The sequence below is a fragment of the Ziziphus jujuba genome, chromosome 9 (genome assembly GCF_031755915.1).
Source record: "Ziziphus jujuba cultivar Dongzao chromosome 9, ASM3175591v1".
Classification (NCBI taxonomy): Eukaryota; Viridiplantae; Streptophyta; class Magnoliopsida; order Rosales; family Rhamnaceae; genus Ziziphus; species Ziziphus jujuba.
Genome location: NC_083387.1, coordinates 26805217 through 26830550, shown reverse-complemented (window position 1 = coordinate 26830550; position 25334 = coordinate 26805217). Strand labels below are relative to the sequence as shown.

The following is a 25334-nucleotide window of genomic DNA, read 5'->3' as shown; positions in this document are numbered from 1 at the left end:
CTTTTTCAATTCAATGGTTTCAGTATCAACTATGTTTTCCCTTTTATTTGTTTAATAGATAAAATATCAATTATGTTAGGTACTAGTATTGTAAATACTAAATAATAATTAATTTATAAAATGTTATTAATAATCTTCTAACTAAATAAATATATATTATGTAGTGTTTTTCATCGGTAAAAGCATAAAGTAAAAGTAAAGATGCTAACAATTTTAATTACTAAGTTTTTTACCAAATCCCATTTAAGGAATATTTATATAGGTCCTGCAAGGCTTTTAATAAGAAAATAATAAATTAGGTTGAAGACCTATACAATTTATTATGTTTTAAAGATTAATAATATTTTATATGTGGTAGAAATGATGAATGAAAGAGATTTATAATGAGAGAATTAAAGATAAGAGTACTAATTCCTTGATTTTTTGTGGGTAATTGCAGCAATCCCTTGTTTGATAGCTGTTCTCTTTATAGCTTTGACTTATTTTATATAAAAAATTTTAAATGAGTAATTTATCAATATCAGTTATCAATAGTAATTTATCTTCTTCTTCTATCATTTTTTTTTTTCCATTACTTTTCATTTCATAGCCAATTTTTTGCTATAGAAGTCATTAAATTTTTTTTGTATGTCTAACTAGCTTTTTTACTTGGTCGTGTTAAAAGACACATGAGTTACATGATTCAAAGCCAGACCTGTCCTTGAAATCATTAGTGATTGGTATTAAACTAATAGACAGAGCATTAAAAAGAGGCAGCTTTTGGAAGGTCAAATGAGTCAATTGGAATTGGATTAGGTAGACGTATGATTTGGGGGCTTTTCCTAATTGAAAGGCCCACTGGATAAAAACTTTTGCTTGCCTTTTTAAAAAGTTATAGAGCTGTTTTTAACGTTTCTTACAACTTGAAATTCTTCCAACTTCATTTTAGATATTCAAAACTACCAAAATTTGAACACCAACCATTAGTAACAAAGAATTTAAGGTCCTTCTAAAGTTGGTGGATCTGTGGTCTTCAATTTATTTGATGTGTAGAGAAATAAGAAAGACTCTTCTAACAATTTCTAGGATTGTTTGGTTTCTTTTACATGACAAATATGGTCATGTTCCTATATCGAAGTTTGTTTGATTCATAAATTATAATTCAAGTAACAAATATTGTTACTTTCTAATACCAAAACAAGTTTGATTCACTTAGGCTATCTAATTTTTTTTTTTTTGATAAAATAATTATAAAGTGGAAAAACTATGTATTTATTTGTCCAATACTTAATCTGAATAAATGAAATGATATTTTGGATGGTAAATACCATCTAATTTTAGGTCACAATCTAAGTTTAATTTAATTAGACAAATAGCTTTGAAATATCATACCCAATTGTAAAACAAAAAAAATAGTTGGAGTCACCTTGAAATTTTCTTCATATGGTCTTTAAGTAAAAGATGAAATTCTTGTGTTACCAAATCATTCTTAAACAAGTCCATGAGAAAAAGACAGTTTGTTGTTGTTGATGAAGTGTGAAAAGGACTAAATGTGTTTTGCTTTAATTAATGAATGAGGAAACATACAAATGAGATATGATTTTGTTGTCTAATCACTATAAATTTACTCACTTCCAGTCAAAGAAATGCCAGTGGCATGTGTTTTGGTGGTCATCAAGAATCTTAATTAACTCAATTTCACATTGTTTCCCCTTTCTCTATAAAAATGTAAATAAAAATAAAGCAATATTGGAAATCCTAGTGCCAAACTTTCTAGCTCCATCTTTGGATGCTTGGTAGAAATAGTACAAGTAAATGGACATAGATCTGCCTAGTTTTGTGGTTTTATTCTGGTTGGGAAGCGAGACATAATAATGGCCTCCCTCTGTAAATATATATATATATATATATATATGCTTATTTTATTTATTTATTTATGTTTTTGGTCAAAATAGCTTCTGTAAATATGTTCTGTAGTAGATCTACAAGTTTGTAGTAAAGCAAAGCTGTTGATGCCAATATAAGCTAGGAGACAAGATTTATGGTAGCAGAAAACTTTTAGGTATTCATTAGACGGCACATCAGCATCTAACAGACTTCCATTTTCAGTCCTTTTATCTATCATCATCACCCAATATATATATATATAGATATATATATATATATATATATTTATACAATCAATGGATTATAAACTAACTACAATAAGTGGTTCTAAAACTGACTTCTACATTAATTGTAAATAACCCTTCCATTTTAATGGAGGCTAAGGAAAAATGTATATCCCTTTCTGATGGTATATCCAAGGGCTTCAAGGTAATTTTCCTTTTGTTTTTTGGTTAGGAAGTACTTTTAAAAGACATGCAACCTAAATGGATTTAATCCAGATCATGGTCTTAAAAGAATAATTGACATTTTACTATCTTAGCTATCCATTGAAATAAATTTGCTTTTAAGGTGATTATTATTGCCAACAATATTAGTCGCTATATTCGGTTAACATGATTATCACACTTTTTTATATGATTTCATTTACTTTTACACATATTTATCTTTTAATATTATATCTCATGTACTATTTTATCATTTGACCATCTTCAAAATTTGATAAACAAAATTATCGTCCATAATATTGCTATTGCAATATTCATAATCTAAAACAACCCAAACTACAAATTCTTTTCAATGAAAATAATTGACAAACCAATTATTTTTAGAATTAGAAAAAGGTAACAAACTTGGTTAAAAGTTTTTAAGTAGAATTGTTACCATGTTTAACTCTAAGGAAAACATGTATGACCCACCATTTTGATTAATCCAAATCAGTACAATGGAATAGCATCTTGACCTAGTTCTGCAAGGATCTCTGAGTCTGTTTTGGTGTTGCATGGTCTTTTTGTGAAAAATTAAGTTAGATTTTGAAAAGGAAAGGAGTTGACAAGTAACCTAATCCCTTGTCTTCCAAGGGTGCCCATCAAAATCTTCCGCCTCTAACATTTAAAATTATTTCTCATGAATTGTATTTTCCTCTTGTTCTTATCTTCCTCATTGCTATTGATCGATCACAAAACATTAAAGTAAATTTGCAAATATTCACAAGTCTCATCACTCAAAATCCCCAACTTAAATGACAAACAATATCAAACAACCAGATGATTGAATCCATATATTTATAGCACAAAACTCAAGCATTGAAAAAGAAATGCCTGCAATTTTAATTTTTCTTTTTCAATCAATCTATCTATATATATATATATATATATATATGCATGTGAGCGAATCACATAGAAAAAAGAAGTCCATCCTCACGTTTATTATGTAGTTTTTCTCTTCCTCATGTGAAAAGGCATCAAAATATATATAATTACATCATCAGAGACCAACGTTTGATTCACCTTTTTCATTAAAGAAGTCATAAACCATGATTCAAGCTCTTCTTAATCTCCAAGAGGACGTTTTCCTATTTTATTTTATTTTCACTATTGAGTATTTATTAGACATGTGGGTCATTATTTCCATATTTCGAATGGTTGTGAAGCACTAATTTGAAAAAGATGGGTCAGATGGGCAAATCAACTTTTTATTGCAATTGCTTTTCTTCTTTCTTTCTTCTTCCTAAAAGAAGATTGTTTTTATAGAGAGCAAAGAGGTTGATAAGAAAAGAGAATGAGGAGGGACAGTGGGTAGAGACCAATGTGGGACAAGAGGATAGAGAAGGCGTGGTGCAAAATCCAAGCCAGTGAGAGAGTTTTATTCACATTTGATTTGTGCAATTGCTTTACACTAAGGCAATAAAACAAAGGCTTTTTATTTTATTTTTTTCCAAGTGGGCGTGAGCAACAAAGTCCTGTACATATATATAATTGGAGAATACGTAGATATCCTTGCTGTGTTTGCTTCTACTTCGCATAGCATTCAAATCATTACAAGGTCCACCTATACACACGCTAATGCAAGTGTCAAAAAATAACTTGGTATTGTGGACCCTTCGGCCACATGGTATTCCCACTTTTTGTCAATTAGACTGTGAATCTTCATCATTTTTTCAGTTGATTCTTGGAAAAAAAGTATGATTTGGAGTACATTGGTAGGTGATTCGTATAATCATGAAGATATTATTCACAATGATCTTCACTTGTGTGAAGGGATTTTTCCTTTTTTCTTTTTTGTTTTTGGGGGTGGAGGAAAATGTATCATTATTTTACCCCAAAAAAATATAAATTTTAAGACAATTGGTTTATACTCTGATAACTTAAGACCATGGAGGAGAGGTATTCACAAGACTCAACCCACAAATTTCAGTTCCAACTTCACATTTTCAAAAATGGATTTATAATGTATGGGAATGGATGATTAGGTACCTACATGAAACACCTAGAATGCTATTTCTTCCAGAACTTGGAGTGTTTTCTGATGGACCTGGATGTAGGACAAAGAACAGGTTAATCATTTGGTCAAGAAAATGGTCGTGAAAGAAAAGAAAAAACATATATAATGGGAATGATGTAACAAGCCTATTTAGGCAACACACAATTTACTTGGGATGCTGAAAAGATAAATGTTCTAGAACATGCTTTACTAAACCCTTTGAATAAAGAAAAAAGGAATACTTATTGAAAAGAAAGGGAATCAAGAAGAAAAGAAACTCACCCATTCTAGATGTTGTGCTGTAATTCCAGACACATTTCCAGCATATATACCACCTAAGACCTGAGAATTTCAAGGAACGATATTCTTTATCTTAATTGCTGGTTACATTAATTATAATTATGTTCTGTTAAGAGTGGTCCAAGCACAAACAACCCATATAAACTGAGTAGATGAAAAAGTAAGTTTAGAATAAAATTAAAAATTTCCCCAAGCGTTTCCCAATTTGCATTCAGTACTTATAAACATCTTCAAGTGCATAAGCTGAATAAATCAGGTCAGAATCACAACTCAAGAAGTAAATCCCATGCATCGAGTGGCTCTTACCTTGGAGACAGTCTCAAGAAACATGCCAGGTCGCACAGGAAGAGGTTTTCGTCCAGTCATACTCTCCTAGTAATTATGAGTCATGTCAATGTACTAAATAGCATCACTTTTTGCAAACACTTCAGTGAGTACATATATGGGTATGTGCGCGTGGATAAATTTAGTCATGATAATTATGGACTGACTCACCCTTCCCGCAATTCCACTTGAAATTTTTTTACCCGATGTACGTTCCTCAACAGAGCTAGAGATATCTGCACCTTCATCTTTTCCTTGCATGACATTTTTTATCATCTCCTGGACAGTTCTGCCAGGCTTTAGAGCTACCAGTTTTGTTAAGAAGTTCACCTGCACCGCCAAGACATGATAATGATTTCATGGATCATATTCTTTTAAAAAATAAAGTCGAAAATGCTTAGCTGGCGTACTTTAAGAAAGGCTTATTATCGGCCTACATACCTCTGATTCAGGAAGAGTATTTAAACCACGATCATTTCTCTCATCCAGTATTCCACCTCCCATCATGTTTCGAGCTTCCTCTCTAATCAAAACTAGTCTCGCAAGCAATTTCCGATCCGGCACAACAGGCCGAGTTTCCATTGTCTTCAAGAGTATTGATAAAAATAAAATGATTGAACAAACAAATACAGATTTCAGTTGTTGAAGGGAAACAAATAAATGTTCATGCATCATAGTATGCATGTACAAAAACTACAGTGCTTGTAAGCTGAAAATGCTGATTATCAGTGTTAATCCAACTGACATTGGGCACTAGGAGAGAAAGAGTATGACCCAAGCCAAATACCTACTCCAATTTGTAACAAAACCAGTTCCTCAACTAAAAAATGAATAGCTATGGATAATAAGCCATATAATTTACAGCATGGGAAATGCTTCAACAAGAATCAAGAAGATGATACCATGCAGCGCTATTTTAGTAATTACCTCCAGTAAGTCATCAGCCTGGTTGGCAATTTCATTTAAATTTGCCCCTGGAATATGAATCTTAGTTCCATTCTCACTTTTAAACTCACCACCACCAGCAGCCACCCTGCGCAGTAATTCATGTCTGCTCTCTTTCTGAGGAGTTCTACAGAGGAGGCCTACAACTTGTACCTAGAAAACAGATGTTATATTTAATTAACCATAACTTTTTAAGAGTATCAAGTTAAGGAGAACCAGGCATTCAGTTAGAAGAAAAAGTACTTACATGTGGAGGGCATTTTTTTGTTAAATGTGACAATACGGTTTCCCTTATCACCTCCAATAATGACTTACGCTGTAAATAGACAATAAAAAACAAGTTAAATTAACCACCAAGAATGAGTGGTAGTAAAACAGCTGCCAGATAGAGTCCTGAACCACCCTTTACCCAGACAAACCACAAGGCAGTAAGGTACCATAAAAACTAATATGTAACCACTTGCCTGTTATAAATTTTACATGCATAAACAAAATGAGAGGAAGCAAGACTACATCCTTTTCATGAGTCATGACAAGTATTTTGAATGCATCAGGTCAATTTAAAGTACCAAAATCTAAAAGTCAATACATCCCTGCTCAAAGTATAAGACCTTAGCAAGCATTTAAAAAACATTGTACTTAACACTGGAAGAAGGTTTGTATAACTAATATAAAGAAAATGAACAAGTGGAAATGGAACCTTATCGTCTTGGTCCTTTTCAGCAAGTTGAATCATGTAGTCCAGAGCCATCATAAACCCTGATTCCATTTCATCAACTCTCTTGCCTATGACTCCTTGTGCAGCCAACTCCACTGCCACCTCTTCCGATGCTTCATCCATGCTCATATCTTCCAACTGAACCCACATATATACATCTTATAATCAGTATAAGAGAGCAATGATAGATTTAAGATTCCACTTCAACAGCACAATGAGAAATAGTCTAGAGAATTTTCGGCTTAAAAACCAGCAGAGTGGAAGCATTGAATGATGAGGAAGTGAAATAAGAAAAGAGGAACAAGAAAGCTGCTTGCCAAGAATAGATAGGAGATTGCTAAATATAACAACAACTATACAAGGAAGTCTATAAATGTAGAAGTAATAGCCTAATAACCAATTATAGTCTCAGTTAGTTCTTCACCTAAATATTTTAGCTTTGGAAATAAAGCGCAAACCCATTTTATAAATTAATGTGAAAAATTGACATGATGTCATAAATCATATTTACTATGTTTAATTTTTGTACCTAGACTTAATCATAGAACAAGATGAATTCCTTCCCTCTAAATTTCTTTTAGTTTTGGAAATAGTGATGAGCTAATTGCTACCAAGATTGGACACTCAGAACAAAAAATTTCAAAAAAGCAGAAAAATCATAAGCTTTACTAACGTTTTGGGCCATACTTACACCTAATCGGAACATAAGCATAATGAATTGCTATAGAATATAAATCTTAAGGGAAAAAAAGGAACACACCGGATAATCTGAGCCCAAACATAAATCCACAAATAAACGTATAAAAATTCCAAAGCTATTCACAAAACAAATAATAATAATAATAATAATAGCTGTATAATACAAATTCACCAAGTTACGCAAATAATAGGATTAATATAGACTAACAGAAAAAATAAAATCATATAAATTGCACAGGAGGTACATATAAGAACCGAAATAAATTTTCGACTTCGTAAATTTCACAAACACTTAGGACCCATTATAAAAGAAGCATAAATCCAATGAGTCTTATATATATATATAGATATGAATACGTTATAATCCAAATCTCCACCCACTTTCAATTCCTCTGTTTTCTCAGCAACCAAAACCAAACAAAAGCTAATGAAACGAAGAGAAACGAGAACCTACGAGAGTGATCATCTCTTGGAGAACAGAAGTGACTTGCTCTCCTCCTTTGAGTAGAGCTTCATACTGGGAAGCATCCAACTTTTGGTTGCCTTGCTCCTGGGCAACTCTGTCTCTGTCTTGTACATCTAATTCATCATCTGGGTATCCTCCACCAACCTCATAAGTGGCGGCCATGGCCAGAAAGTTTCCATTTTTCTTGGGTTGCTTTGTCTGCCATTGCTTGTGCAGGTTCGGCTTGTGGGATGAGGGCATGGCAAAGAGGTACGAAGTGGATGAGAAATTGCTTCGGGATCGAGGTTTCCGAGGTAGTGGTACTGGGCACGAACAACCATATGAGAACAGGCTTCTCTGCAACATAGCCTTGGCAGTTGGCACTCTCTCTGCCTTTCCTTTTCTTCTTTTGGGTTTTGGGTGGGTTTTTGTGTTTGAAGGTGGTGATAGCGGTTGCTGAAGATTTCCAACATAAATAATAACAGTTTTATAATAATAAAAATGTAAAATAAAAAAATTACACAATGATTGTAGTATCCAATTTCAAATTAGCTTTATTCACACTCCTTTTATTATTTAACTTATCAAAAACTCCTTTCACATTTTGTTTAAAGATAATTCTAAAAATAAGGTTAAAAAAAATGGTAGGGACATTTACCGTTCAATGATTTGAAAATGTTACTGAAAACAAATAAAAAAAACAAGGAGACTACTCCCTTATATAAAGAGATTTGATAAATGCTTTTGACAAATCATTTTAATTTTTGATTTTTCATATTCAATGTTCAATAATTGTTTATCTTAATAAATCAGTTATTCATAAAATTAACTTTTATAAGTTAGAATCCATCAGTATGAAATAGTTTTCAACTATTGAATGAACCTCATCTAATGATTAGAATTAAAATGATTTATCAAAAACGTTTATTAAATTTATTTGTCTACAAAACTGATCTTATAAAACAAAAATCAACATATAAATATTTTTTTTGTTCTGGCGGTGATTTGATACATGCAAAATTTAATTTGCTTTGAAATTATATCATCCAACCCTTTAGTTTGCTTTGAAATTATATCATCCAATAACTATATTGGACATGAAGTTAAGATTTCCTCATAACATAAAATCTTCAATGTTGCATATCAATATTAGGGTTTATATATATGTATATATATTGTCATTTTGCAAAAAATCTAGCAAAACAAACATTATATTTATTGTTTTTAATTGTTTGAAGCATTATATTTTTCCATAAAAAATAAAAATCCTAATTACTTTTATAGGGTGCATTATTCATATGGCTCAATATTTAAATTAGTTAAGTTGGTCTAATATTAGAATTAATATGATGATACTAAAATTATTTTGATATAGTTTGCGAGGAAAGAATCAAATAAATAACAGCACCTACATGGAGAAGGTGAGATTTAGCTGATTATTTATTATGTATTGTTTATTTTTTTCATATGAGAAATAAACACAAAATTTTGTTTAATTATAAGTGATGGAGAGGGGAATGGAATTGGCACCACCGGATGAAGTTGTCACCATAATATAATGCCATGTCAATAAATTAGTTTCAGCAGTGCAATTTAGACAAATCATTGTTTTTTAAATAGGAAAGAAAATGAGAAGTTCTATTTATAAAACCGAAATAACTTAATACATTCTCCAAATTTTTTATTTTCTAAACTACACTTCATACATATGGTATAAAACATTGTAATGCTTCCAAATACCAGATACAGGGATCGAAACTAATTTTCAAGGTTAATGAATGGATCCAACACTATTTGTAATCTTTAAAGAGAATTTCACTGGATATTTTTGGATTTTGGTTTGTAATATCCCATTTTCGATAATTTTGTTCACCTGTTCACCATATTAACACTATTTATAACTCACATGGTGGCGCATTAGATTGCTACTTTAAAAGCTTTAACAACCATGGATGCGAGTTCTTATTGCGGAAATTGAAAATGGGTATTTTTAGTAAACTGCGAATACTTCTCCAACCGAAAGATTTTTTTATTTTTATTTTTATTTTTTTTGTGTGTAGAGAAGGTCTGCATAATTTGAGCAGAGGGTTTAATTTCGTACAATGACGGTTGATGAGGAAATGGTGTTGAGTAGAAGAAGAAAAATGTGTCGGTAGAGATTACAATCGATAGTAATAACAGAGAAGTAGAACCAATAAAAGAAAATAAGAAATGGGAAGATGGAGGGGCTTTTTGCTAATTTTAACATTTATAAGACTTTATAAATGGTTACTTTTCCTTTCTGTATTTAATTTGAGTTTTTTTTTTTTTTTTCTTTGCTGTCCCTTATGCCTTGAGTTGTGTATATATATATATATATATATATATAGAGGAAGCAAATCCTAAACAATAATACTTTTAATTCTTTAAACAAAAGTAGTATACTTTTAATTCTTTAAACAAAAGTAGTAGCTTCAGATGTTCAACAATAGTAATTTTAATTCTTTAAACAAAGTAATTTTAATAGCTTCAATAGTCAAACATCTCTTTATATTTCAAAAGCATGGATTTGAATAAATTTGAATATGCTGGACGGGGGGATCTACGGATAGCCAAAAATGCTTTTAGTTTCTTAGGAAGCCAAAAAAAAAAAAAAAAAAAAAAAAAAAAAAAAAAAAACCAAAAAAATACAAAAAACAAAAAAAGCTTTCAGTACGTACTCCTTAATCTTTAGGTATCAACTGGTGTGCTTTATTTTATCAATTTATATTAAATTTTGCTAATTTATTTAATTTAATGATATACTTAATCTTCTTAGCTTATATTAATTTTTAAACTACTAACATATTATTACATTATTTTGCAAATAAATTGATGATAAAAACAATTAGCATATAAAATGTTAGTCACAGATAACTATCGATAAATTCACGAATTTGATGACGTTTTTCTTGTTTTCTTGTTATTGTTGTTAATTTTTCTTATCAATATTAAACGACTTGTCGCAGTGCTTTTGTATCAAAAACTTCTCCTTTTACAGAACTTAAATAAGAAACACCCATCGAGTACTTCTCCTAAGACAAACAAACAACAAAAATGGTACCTTCCAACTAATAATCACCAAGAAGTACATTACTTCTAGCTAAATAATACATAAAATAATTTCATCCTCGTAGAAGCACTTTTAGTGATTATAGAAGCACTCAAGGCTTCAACGATATATCATCCAAAAAAAAAGTCTTCTTCAAAACAAGCTACTTTTCAAATGCTGCAAGGAAGCGAGTTATTTTAACCAAAAACCACCAACCTAAATTTCAAACCCCAAAAGAAGAATCAATATCACATGCTTCCTCCCTCTCCGCCCTTCCTCATATAAAATAAAATTCCCTCTCATTTTGTATGAAATTTTATCCAAATTCAGCTGACTTTTTATGATCAAAATTTTTTTGAAACCAGTAGCCCTGTTAAGACAAAAGCAAAGTTGTGTTCTTTCCACCGGGGTGAAAAAAACAAAAAAGGCATTTTGTGAAGACCAACCAAAATATACAAATCTAAACAAGTCCAACATGCTGAAAGAAGCGAAGGGGAAAATATGATAGAAAACAGGAACTTATTCACATTATAGAGATTGGGAAACAGGTGTCTAGCAACTCTAATAACTTATGGAAGTCCTATAGATATAAACATAAAACCATAATCTTGAAATCCAATGTTAGCAGGAAGAAATTAGCACTGGATCTCCATTCTGACGAAATAAATTAAACCATGTGCACTTCACGGTTCCCTCGCATGATGTCAAGTTCCAGGCCAGTGAGTGCCCATGTTGCAGTCATAAACATCATGAACCTGTAGGTTGGTATTCATGAACTTGAACCAGTAACATTTAAAGCTTAAACCCAGCCAAACTCATACAGTCAGTTAGTCTCCTATATATATGATTAGTCCCCTATATACTTGATGCCAAACTGCTAAAGACAGATACCTGCTCATCGAAATTTCCAGGAATCTCAAATTCTGAACCTGAAGCGTTGGCAAAATCATCCAGTGTGTCCTGTAAGTCCCAATATTAGAAAATGATCAATTATGATATGTGTCTTGTTCATGTATCCCATGATAACACTCAAACGTTATGGTTTTTCAGATATACCTACAGGCAAGTCATGTTCAGTAAGGGAAAAATTACTCATTGTAATTATTATATATACATTGATGTAGTAGCACAAAGTGCAGTACAAATGTGCAACACCACAAAAGAACTTGTTCCCATAGAATTCTAATGTAATGCCATGATAAAGTGCTGGACCAACCTCAGTATAATTGACTTTATTACCACGTAGCTTAAAACAATTAAGTTAAAAGCCGTTTCTAGATCGGAGTATTGGCCAATAAGCTTCAGATTTCACTTTATATACATTCATATATATATATATATATATATAATATTTCAAATAGATACTATCAAAAGAACTTGAATCGCTCCCTCATAAAAATTAAAAAATATACCAAAAAGTTACTTCAAGCAATTATTCTAAACCCTTGATATTCTAGAGATTCCATTTCCATCCATGTTAGCAGGAAAACAGTATAAGCTCAATCAAAGTGGATCAGAACCCATAATGGGACAACCATCTGTCCATGTTCAACCTTAAATGCTTAAATTATTAATTTGACAAAAGGAATACCTGTTCATCAAGCTCAACAGAAGAATTTTCCATTTGAACAGATATATGATTAGTTACAACTTCATCAGTTTCCAGCATATCCTGCACAATAGAAGATTAAATCTATGGTGGATTCCAAGCACTAGCAATAACCTCTTCATCAACTTCAAACTGGTTATACTGGGCAACATTTTTGTAACCACATAGGAAACAAAATTTCAGCAGAAAATCAGAAACAAAATTTCAGCAGAAAATCGCTGCAGACCCCTCCCATATTAATCCAAATATGTAGTGTATATAGTGTATTACAGCTTTATAAATATGTAGTACCTGCTCATCCAGACTCAAAGAAGGAATTTCCGATTTCAATTGATTAGGTTTACTCTCCTCTGGGCTTCCCTGATGACGCAAAATTACAAGGTCAAGCAAGTCAAGCCAATGTGGAGCATTGATAATCAGTTCAATGATTCTACTGCTTTCTGTAAAGCTACTATATCTTAATCAGAACCACTTCCTAGTAACATCACCAGATACATAGGTCGACAAGCGTGACCTCATTAAGGCCGCAAGAAAATTTAGAAAAACGAAAATGAAAAATGAAAAAACACAAGCATAAAAATGCAGGAATTTCATATATATATATATATATATATTTTCACTTAACATGCTTCTGGAATATCATTAATATTAAAATTAATTACTTGGTCACCTGAGACCTACAGGAGGTACTTAAAAACCATACAGATGTGCTAGAAAAACTTACGAAATAACTTTGAAATCAACATAATTAATTTCATGTTTCAGAAAAACTACGCACTGGAGCTAATTTGTCAATTAACCATAAAAGCCAATCTAAAAAGTCATACCAGCTCGTCCTGTTCATGATACGAATTTTCTGGCTCCACGCTTGATGGCTTAATTTCAGCTGGAGTTTCCTAAAGATCACATGAGTATGTATTGTCAGAGAAGAGACTAGTTTTAAGAAAACAACATATAGCTGTACATAAAAAAGTTATAATGTGCACAGACATCAGATAGGCCACTATTATCTATAGAAAAATTTCAGGAGATATATTTGAAACACAAAATGTCTTCCTTGAGCCAAAAAGAGTAACTTAAATCCACGTAGCATACCCTCACATGTAGGAGATTGGGTCCTCATGACAACTACATTTATTTTACGTGGATTTCCCATAAAGTTGTGGTGAGAGAGACTAGGAAATTTAGAAAGTATGGCTTGAAATACATACCGGCTCAGTGTGATCGAGAGAAGTCACCCTTCCTGCCTTTGTGAGATCTCTCAGAGTTCCCTTCAAGTTCAATAATAGAATAAGTAACACCAAAGCATGAACAATGCAAAAAATCAAAACAAGCATTAACAGCACTAGATCAGTCCAATGGAACTAAAAAGTATGTGATTAAAGTTCCTAATTGCCAATGCATTGAGTTTGTATATGCTAAGGCAACTACGGCTAATTAGTAGGAAGAAGCCAAAGATGATTCCTAACATCTGTCCATGTAAATACTGTTTGCCTACTAGCTTTCATAAACATGGAAAAAAATAATAATAATAATAAATACTATAAATTATTGCACAAATACAACCAGTATATATAAATTTGATTAACAGATAAAACTCACCTTGTTGGCCCACATGAGTCCACAAGCATTGCAAAGAGATCTTGGACCACCTGGCCCTCGACGCATTGCTGGAGTACACTTTTCATCAATCCCACAATGTTGGCATCTACGTAATCTGCAAAGATAGTTGAAAGAATAACCACAAAAAGAACAAGGATCGAATCAGAAAAAATAATTGACAGCTTCAGAACAAGCCAGTGAAATCCTTGTGGAAGAAAACTTCTACATCAGAAAAGTTCAAACCAATCAAGAGAAGATTCAAACTCACGTAGATTCTGGACAAGGAATACTGTCACTTGAATCCCAGTTTCCAGCATCCAGTTTGCAGGATTCCTTTACTGATGCGAACTGTCCATTCTTGCGATGCATTCTGGAGAAGAAAACAAATATTAATAATAATAAACAAACAATACCAAACTTCACTATAATTATTGTGCATCATTACAAGCTTATATAAATATATCATGCAATGAAAGGTAAAAGAATTTCTGAAGAGTATCAGACTCATATAAATATGCAAATGTGCTTTTTTTGATGATGATGTAAAATATTTTCTAGAAATCTAAGAAAATAATTTCAACAGGTAGCTAAAGTCGTCAACTTACAATCATATTAAAAAAAGAAAATGGTACCTTTTAGTGATATTAAGCATTGAATACATCTTAAACCTTACCTTTGAGCAACTTCTTTTCGGCAAGTATAACGGATTTTCTTTTCAAAGCATCTCTCTTTTCGTTTTTCACGAAACCTAACAAGGGAAGCAATCCTTCGTGAAAGTTTCGAACTTCGTGAAGGATCGCCTAAACCCTAGTGTTTATTATTATTGAAAAAACAATCCACAATTAAAAAAAAAGATTGACATTGAAAGAGAAACAAAGAGAGCGTGACTTAATAGAAGAACACCTTGCTATTTTGTTGTAACATAAACTCAGGGTTAGGAACACAGCTAAGTCCATCACGCCCTCCTAAAAGTAACAGCACTGCTTGCACCTGTAGTGGAGATATACCCAAAATATGCATTCTTAACTTAAAGGACGCAGAATAACCGGCTTTAATTGTATGCTACACTATAAGAATCAAAAGCATCTCAAGTTCTTAGCTAAAATATGTACTATGCTTAAACCATTTGTCCATGGAAGCAGAAAATAAATAGTCATTGAAAAGAGTACAGGGGGGGAAAAAAAAAATATATATATATATATATATATATTACAAATTAGCTAAAGTGATAAAAAAATAAAGAGATAAATCATCATACATTAATAGAGTGACTCATAAGTATGGGTTACTTGACTAGAGAAAGGAGGAAAAAGAGCCAACTTCAACTTAGCTATTTAAGACCCCTGGAAATTGTGTCACATACATTATCCATTTCAAAAGGTACATAAGAAGATTGAAATGCAAAACTACCAGTAATTTAAGTTGTTGTTCAAAAGGATTTGTTGATATTTTGAAGAAATTTGTAACACAAGACTCTCCAATTGGAAGGAGGGAAATAAAATTATCTACTCCTTTACTTTCCTTGCCTAACAAAGCAACTAAAATATGAATAGTAGCATACACCCCTTTTTTTTATTATCATTATTATATGGATAGGATATTGGCATGCACTTGAATTGTATTTTTCGTTAATTATATTTATGATGTTCCACTGGGTGTGTTTTTCTATTCAAACAACTAGCTCTCGGTGGACTATGAGGGGGTAATCAACTTCTTTTAGAGAACACGATTGCCTATAGAGGTGCTAAATCTTTGAGGGTTTCAAAATCATTCTCTCATATACCTTCCTTATCTCAGCTGTTTAAAAAATCACATGATTATTAGTTTATAAGACACTTGTAACAAGAAAAATAGAAATTAAAGGAAAAGACCTTTAATTTATCTTCCATTACCATGTTTCACAAGTATGTATGGTACTCTACTTGAGACTGATCTGTTTGATTTTTTAATCTATTCTGCAAAATGCTGTAAATTATGTGATTACAGTTATAATAGTTTCTATTACTGTTATTCTTGTTCTTATTCTTGACATTAATTTACAAAATAATGTTATTTTCAAAAGTATCATCATCTTAGCAGTTTGGATCCAAGCCAATCATAAACTTGCAAAAGATATGCTTGGTATGTAAAATCATCATTGCATATGCCCCTTGTATCCTAAGTGAAAAGGGCATCTTTTTAAAATATAACATGATTCCATGAATAATGCCTGGGTAAGACAATTCAGACAAGCATAGGACATCGCGTTTCCTATTAGAAAGGGTTTGCAATGAAGGCATAAGCATACATGATGCATAACAAGGCACTCTGCATAGTACAACAACAACCATAATGTATAGTTTGGAATGTCTATTGTATAGAAATTAATTAAAACTACATTTGAAGAGATATCAAATACTCTTTTTTATAGGAAAAGACATCAAGTACTTCACTATTTGATATAATCACAACAAATCTTGAACTGTAATGTACCATTAAAGAGCAATTACCCTCAAATATGCTTAATCTAGCAAGTTTATCAATTTTCAGACATAACATTAATTTCAATGCCTTTGGACTCTTTTATCAGCAGCTAAATGAAATCTCAATGTTCAACTAATGGTTATTACTCACCAATAAACCCCATAACGACCTATCTCCATGACTCATAAGTCATCTCATTCTCAAAAAATTGACATCCCAAACACCTTTTACCCCTATCTTTTCCTCTATTTTTTTATTTTTTATTTATTTATTGTTTTTTTGGGGTACTATACACCCTAATTAACAAACTCCAGTTCAATCTCCAAGGCAAACACGTAAAGTCGAGTTGTCCCATTCAAGCAAAGCATTTTTCTTGACAAGTAAATTAAACACTTAATACGCAATATGAACTCTCAAGGAAGAAAGTAGGTACACAACAAAAAAGGAAAGCATATTGAAATGTAAAAAATTATGAAATATAAATATATACTCAGGACACTTGAGAATTGTATATTCAAAATAACATTAGAAATAAGGTAACTCTTATAATCTAAATTAATTTCTCCAAGTATCTGACAGCACTTAGAAAATTAGCCATGCATTTCTAACTCATAATTTTTAAACAACATTTTTAAAGGAAAAAGAAAAACGGATGCTAAACTTCTTCTTTTTTATTTTTTATTCTTTACTCTTTCCCAACCTTTCCAAGAAAACAAACAGAACCAAGAAAAAAAAAAAAAAAACTCTTAACAAGCAAAAGAATCCAAACCTTCTCAGGAGTAACCGCAGGGAAAACGTAGACCTCGCCCTCAAACGCAATGGTTAGCTCGCCAGTCCGAGAATGCGATACGGAATTGCGATTCACCGTCACACCAGAGCTCGTCGCCCTCTCCTCCTCCACTCCATTCATGTACTCCTCACGACCTCCACCAACACCACCCCTTTCGACCTGCGACGGAATCTGCTGGATTCCATCTTCTCCATTCCTGTAAGGCCTAGCTTGCAGCGGCTGCGGATTGACCATCTCCATTTCTCAAGCATCACAGACACTTCAAACTCTCACACCTCTATTTCTCCCCTTCTCTCTCGCACCTCTATTTTTCTCGAACTTTGAACTCTGTAAATTTTCTCGCTTCCCAAACACCTAGTCTAATCTTTTCTAACCAAAAGATGACCAAAGATTGACTCAAAATTAATTTTAAGTCACTAACCCCATCTATCTCTCTGTGTATAATATAAATACAAATATATCTATATATATTTATATATACAGTGTATGTATAGGTGCAGAAATTATGACGCCAGAAACGGAGAAAATTGAAAGTTGGTGTTTTTGTGCTTTCCTAGAAACGATTTCATTTGAGCTTTTACAAAGAAGAAACACAGCAATTTTTACTTTGTATTTCCCAGAATTTATTTTTATTTCCTTTTTTTTTTTGGGAGTTGTGAAAGATTGTGATGGAAGGAGGAGATCGGAGCCGTTGATCCGTGGATGAGTTGGTGGGGAACGTGGGACCTAGTAAGGGTATATATCACGTGCCGTGGAGGGCGTGTGTCAGATGAAGGGACACGAAGGAACGCATAGGGATATCCACGTTCCATCACCGTTCATATGTTAGATCCAACGGTGAACCTTACAGATATCTTTTTCGCTTTTAAACATTTTATTTTTTTTCCCCTCTTTTTGCTTTATACTTTGGACAAACATCTTTTAAAGGTAGAGGAATTAAAGAAAAATGTTTATATAACAGGTCCATTTTACGTGTATTTCTATAATATATTATAAATTTTGATCAATTGCAAATCTATTTATTTATTTTTAATTGTCTATCATTTCGTCAGCCTCGTATTGTACCAATTTCTGAGGGATTAATTTCTTTTAAGTTAAAAAAATGTAATTGAGGAAAAGAAAATTGTCATCTACTCCACAGAAAATTTACATTATTCGCTTTAAGGGTGAAAAAGTAATTCTAAACTTGGATAATCAGAAAGAAATATACAAATGCTAATAATATATAAATTCCAAAAGTAATTATTATCTTTATTCTCGAGAACCTAAACTATATATACACATTAAATGCAAAAAAAAAAAAAAAAAAAAAAAAGGAAAAAAAAAAAAAAAAAAACGAAAATATCCAGAGAACCAGTTACATTACACATTTGATAAACCTATTTTCACAACAATGTTGAGGGGGGAGAAAGAAAATAGCTATTGAAACTTGCTTTCAAGGGAATCAAACTAACTAGTCATTCATTCACCTTTTAGCAGCAGCAGCAGCAGTCATTGCTGAATTGTCACCATTAGTAGCAACAATGTCTGCAGTTGTGGTTACAGCATCTGAGTCATTAGCTTCACCATCACTCTATAACACCAACAAACAACCATAAGAAACACCCAAATATGAAACAAAATTACAGTTTTCTTTGGTTTTTCTTTTGCTAAGATTTTAAAGGATCAGGGTTGCTAGGATCCTAAATGGGTTTTTTGGTGGGAGAAACTCTTGCCAGTCTTATTGTTTCCTCGGGAACACTGGAAGGTAGAATTATGTACAGGGACTTTTTGAACCTTTATTTGTTTGCATTTGAGTTATACCTGCTCGGTCTCCTTGGCTGACGGATCCTGGATTCCGGTGCTTGAAACCTTAGAGAGATCTCTTAAGATTCCCTGCAAAATAACAAGCTTTTCTCAGTGAGATTGCTTGACAAATCCGGCAACTAATTTCAATACATTCTCGTTTCTTGTACCGTAGAAGATACAACTCATAGTAAGTTTTTTTAAAAACACTTTCAAGGTTAATAGCAAAATGCAGGGCAGAATATTGGTCTAAGTGAGGGATAGCATTTCAACACCATGGGAACATTACGTAACAAATAGAAGGTTTATGATTGTTAGTAACCTAAACACCTTCCAAACATTGATCATTGAACAATGGAGGAAACAAACTTGTGTTGAACATTCTTCCTAAAACAAATTTAGAAATACATTCTCTGTCTTCTTTACATTTTTGCACATTTATCCCATTTAGGAAAGCATATTTGTATCAACACTAAGAAATAAGTCCACTAAACACTTGATCAATCACCCATAAAGAAGGATACATGAACTTTTACGGCCTCAAAAAGAAGGTAATGATTGTCAAAAGGATTTCACCACCATATAGTCTGAATCTCACCTTAAATAATACAAGATAGCAATGATTTTTTCTTGCTGTTGATTTCAGCATTCATTTATTTGTCTATTGATAGCAAAAGCTTTGCAGTTACTTTTATACAGCTATGAATATGAAGAACTAGATTTCTAGACAGACTAAACCTTTCCTGTTATCAGTGTTGGCAAAAAATCAAGTGTACTGTAGCCTTAAGGAATCAACTTCGGCAATAATTATCTGTTTCTCTATTAACTGTGCTATGTCTAAAGATCTATATTGTTGTATCTCATGTATAATGCTTAGAGTGATTACTAATTTTGCTTAACATCCTCATTTAATATATGCAATATTGATTCATGATCTCTCAACCATCAGAAACTTCAACCATGATAAAACAATTCCCTTATCCATCATAAATCCGATACCCTAGTTAAGCAAAAATTCTTCCATACTGGTTAAGCAGAATTTTCTTATTCAGTCATATATTCTCCTGGAATGAGCAAAAGAATAAACATGTAAATACTTTTAAAACTATACAAACCTTGTTGGCCCACTTGAGCCCGCAGGCATTACATAGAGTCCTTGGACCAGCTGGTCCACGACGCATCATTGGAGTAGACTTTGAACTTGTTCCACAGTGCGTACATCTGAACAACTATGATATTAAAAACCAAACTTGCAAGTATAACCGAAAAATTAGTGTAACTTGAATTTGAAGAGCAGTCAACAGCAGCATACGTTTCTTTGAAGATGAAAGGAAAATAGAGAGGAGATTGGAAGTATCGATTTAAAGGTCCTCAGAATGCAAAGTTACTATACATAGGAATGTAAATATACTATACACTCACAAAGTTTCCTGTGTGCTCTCATCCTGCCCGGAACCCTGTGTTGCATTCCAAACAGATGAAGGTGAGCCTTCATCAGAACTAACCTTGGATGATACAAACTGGCCCTTCTTCCGCTGCATCCTGAACAATTGCATAAGGTATATATTTAATGATGGGTAGAAAGAAAACCTCTTTGGTATGATAAGAATGCCATGGAATTTGGGAAGGAAGAAAAAGCGTCTCTAACTGAAGTTCTTATACTGATCAATAAAGCTAGTTTGCACACCAGAGTAGTACTATAGTTCCAAGTTTACTATTCCTTAGTAACGATAGCATTTGCATATTGGTTAACATATTTAATATTCCTAAATAAATGAAGGAATCAAAACACTCTTGCAATTTAAATATTACTTGGTACAGTGATTGGAAACTCGAAACAATTTAAACCTACTGTATTCCTGGCATGGCAAATTAAGAGATTCCCATGGAGAAGTAAGCTTGGTGGATATAGGATAATTTAAATTCACAAAAAGTTGGAAGGATATTCCTTTCTTAGAACAAGCTGCCATCGGCATGGGCAATATATATTGCAAACAAATAAATTGTTCTTTTAGATAATTTAATCATGCTTGGCAGTTTACACATCAATTAGGATGGCAGTTATAAAATATCCTCAGGAGGCAAGATTATTGACCTTTCAAACAATTTTCCTATCTTTTAAAGCTTTCAATTAATGCCTCATTGAATTCCATTCACTGATATACAATATTTAAAAGAAAACAAGAGAGCATATGCATGTGCATTGTTGTCAGCATTGCATGATACATGACAAGATACATACAATATGTGTGTTGCAGGGAAAAAAAAAAAAAAAACCATATATATCTTACCTGTATTGGAAATTGCAACATATTGTCGGACACAATACATCTTAGAATGATATGTACGATACAACCATTGTACGATACACAATACTTTATCATAACACCAGCTTTTCAGTGTAAAACAGACAAAGATCGGTGTAATTCTATCTTGTTTTGTAAAAAATTAGGGAGTGAAATTTTCTTGACATTAAAGGACGATTATCATGCCATTAAAAATGAAATAGATGACTGAAAAAAGAACATTTAGTTGTTTAGGAAGTTTTTAGGAATTTCACCTTAATAATAAGGTTCATAGTTTACCTTAACGATTGATGCTTCTATCTATGTTTAAGATTTATATTGTACAGGGACTAGGAAATGATTTTTTGGGTGTACCATAAACCCCAACGACTATATATGACAAAAAGTAAACACCAAAATAAACATTACAATGCATGAGACATGTTGTGATACAAATTTTGACAACCATGCGCATGTGTGCATGCAAACATAGACATTTGTGGAACATAGCAAAGTAACATATAAAAAAAAAAAAAGCACAACCCTGGAAAGTGGTGTGCACAATTGTCTAAAATGAATATAATCTAATTTCATAAAATCGAAAATCTTTATTCATAATATGTTCTGGATCAAAACACATTACATCCTATTAAATTGATAACTTCATTTTCTGCCAGAAGATGGCAAACATCTTTTATTCCCATTTCTCTTCAATTGAAAAGCACAAGAATAACAAACAAACAGGATATTTATTCTAGGAACTACCTCAGTGCAACTTCTTTACGGACACTGTAACGGATCTTTTTATCAAAGCAACGCTCTTTTCTCTTCTCCCGGAACCGACTTAAAGAAGCAGCTCGCTGTGGCTGAATCGGTTTTCCAGTAAATTCATTTATGCCCTGAAAGAAATTATATCATAGTTGAGAAGAGAAAGCAACACTCACATAGTCTAATCATGGCATTTGTTTACTAGTAAATGATTACAAAGGATGCACCCTTAGGGTGCGTCTGCTTTGCAATTGGAAAAGAATAACCATGTGATTCATTAATTTCGAAAACAATTTTGTATTCAAACAAGCTATAAAATAAGAGAATGACTTCTATAAAGAGTTTGGAATTAGATTTCATATCGAAAGATCGAAAGATACTTAACATATTTAATAGATTATCTCAGCATATTACCCGTTGATTAAGAGGGACCGATCCAACGGCAGGAATGCCAGAGGGTATCTCATATCCACCCAACAGTAATAACACTGCCTGCACCTGCAAACATCAAACATCTGAAATGCTTAGAGTTCCTTGTATTGTTCTGACATAATTACAAAATTGGAGCCCCTAAAGTATTTCGATTCTTAGAACATCTTTACCCAACCAACAGCTTTGCTCTACAATTTTATAAAACAAAAAAATAACCCTGTCTAGCTAGTTTGAGCTAATCTACCATTGAAAAGTTCCTCTAACAAAACAACTTTCAATTTACTGGCACTTAATAATGGCCTTGCTTTCTAGAACAAGTTAAAGTAGAACAACCTCAGACATAAGCAATGCGAACCAAGAGCCACATTAACTCCTCCAAATCTTAAAACACTCAAAAATACTACCACACCACAAATAACACATACAAGCAATCTAGAACAACTACAGAGTTCATGAAATGCACAACAAAGCAATCAATTTTCAAGAAATGCACAAGTAATACTTATGCATTAAAGATTAAGATGTGACTAATCTTTAATACATGAAATGCAATCTTTTTTTTTTATAAGAAACTGCAACCAGAAACAACAACAAGAACTTAATTTAGCAAGCTACAAAAAGAATTAAAAAAAAAAAAAGAACGAAACTTTTTTTTAGGTAAATTGAAGCAAAACAGCAATGCAAATTTCAAGCAAATACACAAAACGCACACAGAAAACAGTGCATAGTTCGCTTAACTGAGTACAATTTGGAAAATTCTCAGCCAAAAACAAAATTAAAAATTAAAAAACCACACCTTATCGGGCGAAACAGCATCGAAGACGTAAACCTCGCCCTGAAAGGAGAGCGTGAGCTGATCAGAACCACCATTCTCGGCAACGGGATGATAATCGGAGCTCGGAACGTAAAGAGCATTGGGAGGAACATCTTGGACGCCGTTCATCGGCGCAACGCCGGAACCTTCTTCGAAACGGATCTGAGGGTTGTCAATTGACTCCTCCGCGGTCGCAACGTCGTCGTCTTCATCCTCCACTTGGCCACTCTGTTGTATGTTGTTGAACATTGAAGCCTGCTGGTGGTGGTGATTCGTTTCCGCCATTTTTCTTTTTCATACCATTACACCCCAAAAAAAGAAAAAGAAAATTCAAAACAACCCCAATTCCAAACCCAAAAAAAAACCCTAAAAGCCAAAACAGAAATTGTATTATTAAAAAATAAATAGAAATAAAAAACTTAAAGAAAATACAAAGAAAAATTTTCACAATTCAAAGAAAGGAAAATAAACAAAAAAATTAAATTCGCACCCCAGAAAAAAAAGACCGCTTTTTTCTTTTTCTTTTCCTTTTTTTTTTTTTTTTCCCTCACAATTCTGTAATTTATTGAGTGGGATGCTGGGAATTGAATCTGATAAAGAGAGCGGGGAAGAAAGAAGAAGAAGATGATGATGATGATGATGGAGAGCGAGGACAACAGAAGAATATGTAAATTGACAATTTTGAGACCAAGTTATAAGATTATTTACGCGATAATGCCACTGAGTAAATGCAAGCAAGCTAGGTTTCGGATTCGGATATGGATTCGGATTCGGAGGATTGGGACTGTGGCTCGCGGTTGGGTTACTTGGCTTTGTGTTTCGGAGGCGCTAAATGAGAACACGTGTCGTGCTATGGATTGTTTGTCATATGAATCATGAAATGCAACCAGGTACTAAATTCTAACGCCGCAAACAAAATCTACCTAAAATATATAACATCTAAAATTAAAGGAACTTAGACCAAAAAGTTTATTGCAGACATTGTTAGAGAAATTTATAGATGTAAATTACTTGAAATCTTGTTGACCCGTCCTATAATTAATAAAGCTTAATTATTTATATAACTTGAAAAGAAAAAATAAATAGATAAATAATCAACATCAGCATGTATAGTCTGTACTGCTAGTCCATATCTATTAGGTCCGTCCCACAAATTAAGCTTCTACCAAAACCAGTTTGACCTTTTTTTTGTTTTTTTTTGGGTGAATAAGACCATCTTTGACCTTGTTGGAGTTGAGAGAGGGTAATTAAACATATATGTCCGAGGATTAATTAGTCCAAATTTTATATCCCATAATCACTATTTTTCCACCTAATTAGAACCATCCTCTCATGATTCTTCTTCTTAATGATGTGTCCATGTTTTCACATTTCTTCGACAGTGACATAATCATCCATTTAATTTCCTAATAAGATGAACTTATAGAAAATTTAGCATGCAAGTACTGTCTGCCTTGTGGCTTTGTGCATGTTAGTTGAGTATTAAAGAGGTTTAAGTACTGAATAAGTTAATGTAAGATTTTTAAATTGTCCAAATTGAACACGGTTATAGATCAATTACGTACCAAAAAAGAAAAATATATACAGAAAAGAGCATTGATTATAGACAGCAACTTATCTATGCTAGCTACTTGGAATTTCTCCATATAAAATCTATTGTTTGAGAGATCAATGGATTGTTGATGGCTAACATCATTTATGTTTTTTATTTATATAATCTTCTCTTATTCATCAGGCTCATGGAAATGGTTATGCCTAATTAAATAAATGGGCCTATTTTAATTGGGCATGACACTTTTTGTCCCATTTTTATTCAACATTTGTTTTAGAGACACGCAGTTTAAAATTGAAACAGAATACAAAAGTGAGTGTCCTCTGTCTTTTTCTTTCTCTAGGTTTCGGAGTCGGAGGATTGGGAAGTGGGCCCGTGGTTGGCTA

The 25334-nt window shown here is 32.6% G+C and overlaps 3 protein-coding genes across 4 annotated transcripts; all 3 read right to left on the bottom strand.

Moving 5' to 3' along the window:
* Window positions 1-4175: 4175 nt before the first annotated feature.
* On the bottom strand, window positions 4176-8241 carry LOC107427716 (protein PEP-RELATED DEVELOPMENT ARRESTED 1, chloroplastic). Its single transcript, XM_016038092.4, has 9 exons — window positions 7788-8241; window positions 6617-6772; window positions 6164-6232; window positions 5899-6069; window positions 5413-5556; window positions 5143-5301; window positions 4954-5019; window positions 4630-4689; window positions 4176-4398 (listed from the first exon to the last, which is right to left on the bottom strand). Exons 1-9 carry the CDS (start codon window positions 8142-8144, stop codon window positions 4354-4356), a joined length of 1227 nt encoding a protein of 408 aa, XP_015893578.4. The 5' UTR covers window positions 8145-8241; the 3' UTR covers window positions 4176-4353.
* Window positions 8242-11350: 3109 nt separating this feature from the next.
* LOC107427714 (GATA transcription factor 19) lies at window positions 11351-17917 on the bottom strand. The gene is made up of 11 exons (XM_048480745.2): window positions 17292-17917; window positions 14963-15049; window positions 14733-14866; window positions 14328-14429; window positions 14060-14174; window positions 13669-13728; window positions 13285-13353; window positions 12749-12817; window positions 12440-12520; window positions 11740-11808; window positions 11351-11603 (listed from the first exon to the last, which is right to left on the bottom strand). Exons 1-11 carry the CDS (start codon window positions 17550-17552, stop codon window positions 11553-11555), a joined length of 1098 nt encoding a protein of 365 aa, XP_048336702.2. The 5' UTR covers window positions 17553-17917; the 3' UTR covers window positions 11351-11552.
* A 597-nt stretch (window positions 17918-18514) lies between these two features.
* LOC107427696 (GATA transcription factor 24) lies at window positions 18515-24067 on the bottom strand. Of its 2 annotated transcripts, XM_048480746.2 has the most exons (8): window positions 23887-24067; window positions 23379-23762; window positions 22565-22648; window positions 22148-22281; window positions 20520-20639; window positions 20213-20318; window positions 19116-19187; window positions 18515-18885 (listed from the first exon to the last, which is right to left on the bottom strand). In XM_048480746.2, the coding sequence occupies exons 2-8, from the start codon at window positions 23679-23681 to the stop codon at window positions 18778-18780; spliced, it is 927 nt and encodes a 308-aa protein (XP_048336703.1). In that variant the 5' UTR covers window positions 23682-23762; window positions 23887-24067; the 3' UTR covers window positions 18515-18777. The 2 variants fall into 2 exon arrangements, with proteins under 2 accessions (XP_048336703.1, XP_060676355.1); XM_060820372.1 differs by having other exon boundaries at window positions 23379-24067.
* Window positions 24068-25334: the final 1267 nt, after the last annotated feature.

Excerpts from the sequence above, each read along its gene's own strand:
- LOC107427716 (XM_016038092.4), bottom strand. The coding sequence starts at position 8,144 with ATGTTGCAGAGAAGCCTGTTCTCATATGGTTGTTCGTGCCCAGTACCA. Across the intron at positions 5,302-5,412 it reads ATACTCTTCCTGAATCAGAG|GTGAACTTCTTAACAAAACT; the intron begins GTATGTAGGCCG and ends TTGGCGGTGCAG. Across the intron at positions 5,020-5,142 it reads CAAGTGGAATTGCGGGAAGG|GAGAGTATGACTGGACGAAA; the intron begins GTGAGTCAGTCC and ends CATAATTACTAG.
- LOC107427714 (XM_048480745.2), bottom strand. The coding sequence starts at position 17,552 with ATGGAGATGGTCAATCCGCAGCCGCTGCAAGCTAGGCCTTACAGGAAT. Across the intron at positions 14,175-14,327 it reads ATTCCTTGTCCAGAATCTAC|ATTACGTAGATGCCAACATT; the intron begins GTGAGTTTGAAT and ends CTATCTTTGCAG. Across the intron at positions 12,818-13,284 it reads ATCATGAACAGGACGAGCTG|GGAAGCCCAGAGGAGAGTAA; the intron begins GTATGACTTTTT and ends TTGCGTCATCAG.
- LOC107427696 (XM_060820372.1), bottom strand. The coding sequence starts at position 23,681 with ATGGCGGAAACGAATCACCACCACCAGCAGGCTTCAATGTTCAACAAC. Across the intron at positions 22,649-23,378 it reads ATGCTGTTTCGCCCGATAAG|GTGCAGGCAGTGTTATTACT; the intron begins GTGTGGTTTTTT and ends TGATGTTTGCAG. Across the intron at positions 19,188-20,212 it reads GGCTCAAGTGGGCCAACAAG|GGAATCTTAAGAGATCTCTC; the intron begins GTTTGTATAGTT and ends GTTATTTTGCAG.